The sequence below is a fragment of the Asparagus officinalis genome, unplaced genomic scaffold, assembly GCF_001876935.1.
Source record: "Asparagus officinalis unplaced genomic scaffold, Aspof.V1 AsparagusV1_Un679, whole genome shotgun sequence".
Classification (NCBI taxonomy): Eukaryota; Viridiplantae; Streptophyta; class Magnoliopsida; order Asparagales; family Asparagaceae; genus Asparagus; species Asparagus officinalis.
Genome location: NW_017972939.1, coordinates 1 through 9,022, shown reverse-complemented (window position 1 = coordinate 9,022; position 9,022 = coordinate 1). Strand labels below are relative to the sequence as shown.

General features: G+C 33.3%; 2 protein-coding genes across 2 annotated transcripts; both read right to left on the bottom strand.

Annotated features, from left to right (window-relative positions):
- Positions 1–349: 349 nt before the first annotated feature.
- On the bottom strand, positions 350–1,309 carry LOC109828056. The gene is made up of 3 exons (XM_020395093.1): positions 1,206–1,309; positions 1,016–1,114; positions 350–866 (listed from the first exon to the last, which is right to left on the bottom strand). Exons 1-3 carry the CDS (start codon positions 1,224–1,226, stop codon positions 522–524), a joined length of 465 nt encoding a protein of 154 aa, XP_020250682.1. The 5' UTR covers positions 1,227–1,309; the 3' UTR covers positions 350–521.
- LOC109828053 lies at positions 1,259–5,111 on the bottom strand. Its single transcript, XM_020395090.1, has 10 exons — positions 5,079–5,111; positions 4,487–4,591; positions 4,320–4,418; positions 2,672–2,721; positions 2,465–2,581; positions 2,274–2,381; positions 2,006–2,125; positions 1,687–1,925; positions 1,387–1,599; positions 1,259–1,288 (listed from the first exon to the last, which is right to left on the bottom strand). Exons 4-10 carry the CDS (start codon positions 2,712–2,714, stop codon positions 1,259–1,261), a joined length of 870 nt encoding a protein of 289 aa, XP_020250679.1. The 5' UTR covers positions 2,715–2,721; positions 4,320–4,418; positions 4,487–4,591; positions 5,079–5,111.
- Between the last annotated feature and the right edge of the window lie 3,911 nt (positions 5,112–9,022).

Sequence of the window (9,022 nt, the reverse complement as noted above, 5' to 3'; positions counted from 1 at the left end):
TGTTGTAGGTTGTACCTCATATTCCTCGCCAAAGAAATTCAATTACGAGAAAATTTACATTTGTTGATATAGGTTATATGGTCTATAGCGAGGAAAATTACTTTTGCCGTTATAGGTTGTATCACTATAGCGAGGAAATATGTTTTTGTCGACGTAAGTAGTATACTCTATAACGAGGAAATATTCTTTTGACGACATAAGTATGTGGCCTATTGCGATGAAACATATTTTCTTCACCTTAAGTTGTAGGGTCTATTTCGAGGAAATTTACTTTCATCGACCTAAATATATAGCGAGAAAACTTATAATGAGGAAATTTTATTTCATCAATAATAATGCTATTACAAGAAAAACGCTCAAAATATAAATAATTGTCATCAATTGTCACCACAGTACATCAAAACAATTAAAATAAATAAAGCAAGCAAGTTTCTACCATAAGTAACAATGCTAGTTTAAAGCAATAACAAATGCAACACGATCAAAGAAACATTTCTCCAAGTTTAAGTTCACTAAGAATACTAAGCTGATGGATGTTGCCTCGAAAAATTAGCCATAAACTCCTCAAACTTTTTGGCTTGCTCCTCCAATCTTTGGATTACCTCATTTTGCGCATCGATCTTCTGTTGTTGAGTTCCTACAAGTTGTTGGGTCTCTTGAAGCTGTTCTTGCAACTCTTTATTCTTTTCAGACATTTCACTCATTGAAGAACGAGAGAACCTTAATGGTGGTGGTTTAGGGCCAAAACCACAGCTCTTAATGTAACCTGATTTGACTTTGAGAACTTTTGCACAAATTTCCTCATCTGTCATTGTTCGAGTTCCATCAGGTTGAGTGGTATCTGCTCGCATCTTTATCATTTGATCCTATAAGTAAAAAAATATATATCCAGTTCAATCATATGCAACTTCTTAATTACAACCTAATCAATATAATCCTCTTTAGAACAGTAATATCAGTTTCACCTATATTTTTAAAATATTATAAAAGCATGCATCATTGACACATTACGTACCCATTTTTCCTTTGCTCCTAAGTCCCATCCTTTTTTTGTACTTCTATACTCTATTTCAAAACAATCAATTGCACCTTGCATCTCTCCAGTCTGTGTTGCCTATTGCATTCAAACATGTTTTCATTTTTAGCATATATATATGTACACAATTAAGTTATAAATTTATAAGCAAAACTAAAAAGTGTCTTACAATTTGCTCTTGGTGTGACATAAATGATTTTGACCCAGCTTTGTGATGATATGTCAACTTTGACCTATTAAGAACATTCTTCTCTGAACGAATCTAAAATTATTAAGATATACAATTAGAAAGAAGTAAATGAAAAAAGAAAAAAAGTAATGCGTGGAGAAAAATAAAAAAGATATTGTACCTTAAACTTTTTACTAGAAAAATGAGTGCAAAGAAACTCCCATTCTTCCTGAGTCTTGACAGCTTCATGTTTGTTTTGAATTGCCTCCTCAATTGTTAAAAACTGCTCAAAATGTTTCTTTAACTTATAACGAAAATTACAATATACGGTCTGACATGTTGTAATTACATATCTCTGGACCCAAGGGAGCGACATATCAAATTCAAATTTATTCTGCACAGGCATAATTTCATGTCAAACTAAATATAACAAATCAAAGCAACCAATATAATGCCTTTAGCAAAACAAATCATCACTAACCTGCATTCTTTTGATCAAGTTCTCCACATCTGCTTTTTCAATCTTCTTCCATTTTTTCACATTCAGTGGGGCGTAGTTTCGAATTGTGTAACCAATTTCATTTGCAAACATCTCAGCATAAGGGCCCGTAGGTCTGCCATTTTCTTCAGTCAGAATCATAGGTATTTTAGAATTCGATTGGGAGAACACCTTATCTGCATTCACTCCTCTTGTCTTCCCTCGCACCTTTTTGGTTGTACATTTGACATAATTTTTATTACGAACATAACACATACGTATATTTAATTCTCAAAATATTTGTATATAATGTTTTGTATACCTGAAGGAGGCTCCTGATTAATATCTGACATCACATTATCATCTCGCTCTTCAACTATGGTGTTTACCACTGGCTGATCATTAACACTTTGTTGCTGAAGACGTGCACTAACTCTAATCCATGTCATTCGAGTTTGTAGTTTAGGTATACCCTTGTAATTTACAATTGATGAAAATGAAATTCAATTCAGCTTCTCTACACCTTTTAGAGGAAAATAATTCAATTCTGCTCAATTCAACTGAATTCAGCTCAATTCAACACCACTTACCAGTAGTAGTTCGTTCTGTGGTGACAACAGTACTACTAGAATTCAGTCCATCTGCTACAGAATTTTGGCATTCTTGATTGGAAGTTTGCAGACGAGTACGTTTTGTACCTATTAGCATACACACTTGTTAGATAAGTAAAAACTAACAGTACTTAAATATTCTAGCAGTAAAATGAAGATTGCATATTTACTCGGATTAGAACCGGATCCATTCCCTGTAGAATTCACGTATGGTAGATAACTAGTTGCTGCATGAGAACGTTTCTTTTTCAATAATTCTGCATGTGATTGATTACTTGGTACATTACCTGTTGTTACATAAACGTTAAATTGATAATAATATTCTAATCAGCCAAGTGAATGAATCATGAATTATAAGAGAAATACGCACTACTTACCAGAAGTAGAACTCTGAACGGTAGGCGTTTTGTTACGGTACATCTTCTCACTGTTTATTATCAGACAATTAGAATGGTCAAAATGCAAAAGAATGTAACATTCATCTATTTGAATCATTACCATGTTTATATGAGTCTCAAAGAAATTTTTTCTGCTATTCTTGCTAATAATTGTATCTTTTTCTGGTAGGGCTACTGATAATCAGGTACGTGGAACTTTTAATTACATCTTCAGAAATGCCTTATCTGCTTTCAATGTGATTATATGAAGACCAAATAGGCGTGATTTTATAAATGTTTAATGAACAGCTGAGTTTTGTGGAACAGCTGTGCACAAATGGTTAGCAAAAAGATGATTAATTGGAGTCAAATAGGCGTGTCCTCTATGAAGCTGTCTATAGAGACACAGCTCATCTTCTACTCCACAGCTGTGACTATGCAACACCTAACATTTACCGTTCCTCACCAACAGTTTGAGAAAATTGTGAAAATAGAAACTAGCAACTCAAACTTTGGATAAATTAAATTGATCAAATTGTTCATTGTTGGAGAAATTGGAGCTCATAGGGAATATGCAATAACGATGAAGCTCAACCACAAGAGGTGCAGAATGAAAACCTTAAACCGGACTTTCAGAGGAACGAGAACCAGAACTTGCCTGTTTTGAGTCCCATTCTATCAGATGTGCATTTGCACTACGCGAGAATAGTATCTCTGGGAGGTATTTTAGAGACTTCACTTGTTTATATGCTTAGATGATATGTATAATTTTTTTCTTTACTATTTATTCTTATTGTTCGGACTTATATGATTAGATTCTTGTTCCTCTGGAATTTATTTAGCTGAGCATTATGACACACAGTAGTTTATTTAGCTTTTCCTTCATTTTCTAGTTCATAATCCACATGGATTATAATAACACTAGTTAAAAAATTGATCCCTTCCTTTTCCAACTAGCAGAGGGCCGAGTCCTTTACCGGTAGAGGCCTTGCAAACTCCACACACCATGAGTGTCTGGCTACAGTATGTTTAACTTCAATGTAAAAACATAGACTATATATTGTTGTCTATAAGTGCCTGTGAAGGCAGAAACTTGCATCAGAGAAAAATATTAGATTAAAGAACCAAAACAGACATGGAAGGACAGTATAGAAAACATAGGTGAACTTAGGTGGAAAAACTGAATAATGAGAATGTTGAGTTGTACTGATGTTGGAGGGAGAAAGAGGAAAGAGATGGAAAAGACCATAGAACTACGAACCAGATGATCACAGTTACATGAAAATTTTACTGATATCCACTGCTGAATGGAAACTTGATTTGTGGAAATCATTTTCACTAATGACAATTTGTTAAAAAATAAATTATGTCTTCGCACGTGCATATGCACACGCACATGCAGCAATGCTAGTAATATATAGTTATATATGTGCCTTAAAATCCCTACACAACATTTTCCTTCATGCAAGGTATTCTACTAAAACTATCATGTCATGAGAAAAAAGAAGACATAATTATTTCAATCATACAAATTGGCAGATGATTGTGTTCTCAAACAATAAGCAAAGGCAACTCAGCAATAAGGAGATGTAATTTATGTGAATACAGGAAACCAAGGTAAGTGATTCTTAAAACACCAACTACATACCTCAGCAGGATTGCCAACAAAAATTCTTGAGATCAGATGCTGGCACTCCTCAGATATGTGAACATAATCAGGAACAGAATATTGCACCCCTAATATGCGCTGTAAAAATAGACAATTAATCAAATTGATCTAACAATGGCTCATATGACGAGAAGATAAAATCTAACCTATATTGTCTTGCGAAAATTCCTAGGTTCTTCAGGGTCCTCAAATGGATATGCACCCACTAACATGACATATAGAGTAACTCCACAGGACCATACATCTGCAATCTGTGACGTTTATAAGCTAAAGTGCATCACAAGAAAAAAGAGAATTCTGGACAGCTAATATTATTAGGAAAGAGAAAATGTCTTCAACACTAGCACAGTGAACAGCTAGTAACAAGACATAATGCGCAACAATGACACAAAGCTATGAAAGCTTCCATCACTGCTGTAATTATGAATAGAGCTTTGCACAATATGTCAAATACAATATACATACTTTTCCCTAAAAAATAATAACATCTAACTGGTGAGATTCATATGGCACCATAAACAAAAATAAAAATTCGCCAGAATGCGACTGTAGTTCTACACCAAGCTACCAAGTACGAACATAAGCAGCATACAAAGTCTAGAATGTAAAGTTAATGAAACGGTATAAAAATGATATCATTTCAATGTACTAGGAAAAATAATCTGGTTTTATGATTGCAATGAGTCAATACTTGGACCACATTTATCCATTTGGAATATCTAATATAAATGTTTGTACTTGCTTGAGTTCTGAGAAAATGGTGAATGATAGAAGCAAGCTCTCTGACTTAATTTTCCATATATATTATGCCTGGATAAAGATCAGTTCATTTCCAGCAACATCTGAAAGGACAGAATGCTCAAATTTTTCTTCAAATAAAACTAAGCTAAGGGCTCAACCAGTAGCAGTTATCTCACCAAATGCTTGACCTTGCTTACAGTCTTATGTCCAGTACAACATCACCACTTCCTAGTCCTATTGTTTTCGTGATCAAACCACAGAAGGATCACGAGTAACAAAATGCAGGAACTTTTTAACTTTTTCCTTAAGTCGCACATGACACCATTAATTCCTGGAATTAAGTTAAATAGGTCAGAATTCAATTATAATCCTAGAAAGTATGTCATTATAAACTCAAATCACTCATGGTGTTCCATTTCCTAAAGTTCACTAAGTATTACACTTTTTCTAATACCCATTGAAGGAATGAAAAATAAAAGATAAACCATCAAAATTGTCATAATTTTGCAACAAAGCTACAAAAGTCAATGGATTTGAATATGCAGGTAAGAAGAACCAGGGCAGAGCTAGATCACCTAAGTTTTGTGAAAAAATCATAGTATTGCAACAAAGGCTACAAAATCTGATATATTTGAATATGCAGGTGGGAAGAACCAGAGTGGAACCAGATTACCTAAGTGAATCGAAACAGTATCATATCAACAAATCAAAAACATTTCGAAAATTGGGGCATATATAAAGATTGTAATGAACTTTCTTGAGTAGAAATTAATGGTGGCTGATAATAATACCAAGATATGAAAATTAGATCAGAAGTATATATGATAGAAGAAAACCTTGCTATATGTGGTATGTGCTTGATACTATCAGAAAAGAGCAAAAAAACCATTTTGTTTATTGCAAGAAAGTAAAATAAATTCAAAGATAAAGAACATAATGCAAAAAACGTTGCAAGGACCTCATTGCTCATCACGACTTCTAACTTTTAGTGTCATTGCGGGAACATTTTATGGCACTAGTTTTGAGAAGGCATTAGGTTCAAAGTTTGACGTTGGCAATTCAAAACAATTTGCACATCAACATTTATTTTCCCATGTGTAGTGAGTTAACAAGTTTGACGTTGGCAATTCAAAACAATTTGCACATCAACATTTATTTTCCCATGTGTAGTGAGTTAACTTGCAGTGGGAGCTCTCTCCATCATGTGGTTTGCGTGAGAGACAGTGTTAAGATTGAAACATACATTGTTAACCAAATAATATGCTTATGAATAGAATATACCATATGAACAGACATACGAAAGGGAATATGGATGATATATCCTAAAACCATTGTAACATTACAGAGCTCCTATGAAAATGGGAAATGGACATAGAGAGGAAACTGGGACTAACAAAGCCATAAAGAACACAATATACCATATGAAAAGGCAAATGTGGCAACAAGCATGCAACTGCGACATGGATATGGAAGGGTTAAATACTCTAACAATAAGCTGGGGAATACATGTAATATCTGAAACTGGAGAAATAGAAGAAAAGGCTGGACAAGTAGCATCCAAACTTATTGGAAATATCCTCACGACATGGATTCAAAAACTACTTACAATTATAGCTACTAAACCACTTTCAACAAATAACAAACAGAAGGAAGGAGATTTTACTACTAATTCAAGCATCCCCCTCTTAATCTTGCAACGTAATCGCAGCATCAAGAAAAAATAACAGTAAAATTATAGCTACATTTACCAAATTATGTCAAACTAAAACATCCCGCACAAATCAAAAAAAGAACATTAAAATTATGATATAAACTAATCACTATCCTCATCATCACTTGAAATGATTGGTTCTTCATCACCATCTTCCGGATCATCTTCTTCTTCAGTATCATCATTTATCAAATTATCTTCACTACCATCATTCATCCAATCATCCTTCACAACCTCTGAAGCAACAATTTCTGGGTCAATATTATTAAGATGCAATTCTGGAGTTTCTGTAGGATCTGAAATAGATACACTTGAACACTAGAGGGGGGGTGAATAGTGTTCTTTTAAAATTATTGCAAAGTAGATAATAAATTGAAAAGAAAAAATGGCAATCTCAGAAATTTGCAAACACAAACACAAGGATTTTATACTGGTTCCACCAAACTGGTGTACATCCAGTCCCCAAGCAAATCCCGCTTGAGAGTTTTCACTATGATTTTGAATAAACTTACAAAATCAAATGCAAACCTGACCAATTTGCAAGTCCCTGCAAATTGCAACACCAATTGACAAACTCCTTATCAATTTGAACACCAATCTCTAACCCAAGAGACTAACCCTCTCACAACCGAGAGAAAACTTGTTGAAGAAGAACACAATGATCCTATAAGCCTTGAATGTGTAATAATGTGCAGCAGTGGCTTAGGATTCTTTTAATCTCTGTAAAATTGCCTAATTGATTTGTTTTTGATGAAAGTATATAGGCAATTTCAGAAACTCTTCTTTTTCAGAAAATCAGAATGTTTTTCACTTGGAAAATTGCTCAAGAATCAAAGCTTATGGGTATGTATATGTCTCCAATTTTTCTGAACAAATAACCTATATATACCCCTTGAAAAGACAAGTTTTTAAAGTTTGAAAACGTTTAAAAACGGCCAAAAACTGTCAGATATTCAAATTCTGAAAACTGAAAAACTGTCTCTTGTAGTCGACTACTGTAGTCATTAGTCGACTACACTGAGTTCAGACAGACTCTGTGTTTTCGGAAAATGTTCTCAGTAGTCGACTATAATGATAATTAGTCGACTACACTGAGTTCAGACAGAAACTTGAAAATTTATATTTTTCTTCAGTAGTCGACTACTGTAGTCATTAGTCGACTACACTGTAAAAAGACAGAAACTTATGTTTCTGTCAAACATCTCAGTAGTCGACTATAATCTCTATTAGTCGACTATACTGTAAAAAGACAGAAACTTGTATTTGAGTTATATACATGAGTAATCGACTACTATCCTAATTAGTCGACTATTAAGATCAAAAATTCAGAAATAATGAGTTTTTATAATTAAGTTTTAACTATTATTCTAATGGTTAACATAGGGGATTTCTATAGTTAACCAACACACTAAGCCTGTGTTAGTGTATTCTAAAAATGTGTGTGTGTGCGTGTGTGTGATCAAGGCTTGTACAAATATTCTAAGCAAAGAAAAATTCAAATACATTATCTTTTGTTCTTCATTTTCTTCACTTCAAAATGCCTTGATATTCACTTGCACTTGTACATATTCTGATATTGAAATCTGCATATGAAAGTTAGTGCACACAAAATATAAATTGTTATCATCAAAACATTATCATGGAGAAATGATATTCAACATTCTCCCCCTTTTTGATGATAACAAATAATTTATGCATCATATTAAAGCTTAACACATGTAATACTTACTCCCCCTGCATATATGCAAAGTTTTTTAACATACATAATAAATAATATAAAACTTAACTATTTCTCCCCCTTTGTTATCAACAAAAAGAAGAACCTAAACATAACATAATTTCTTCAACATGAGCTAATACTTCAAACAAATCATCTAGGTTATGAACATAGTCCATAACTTCACCCATCCATATTGGTAGGCAAAGACTTGCCATAAAGACCACAAGTTCCATAATGTTCATCACCATTATCTGTTTAAAATATATAGCAGTTATATTAACTAACAAAAATAGTAGCAAACTTAACACATAATAGCAAACTTTTCATAATATCAATCTTAACGCACAGTCATATAGTAGCAAACTTGACATAAAAGCAACATAACCACATAGTTTTAAACATAAGAACAACCACATAGTTTTAAACATAAGAACATAATTATTTTGACCAAAAAACAGAAACAAATTCTAAGGTGCTGGAGGAGGTTGTTGGCCTTGAAAATATGAATTA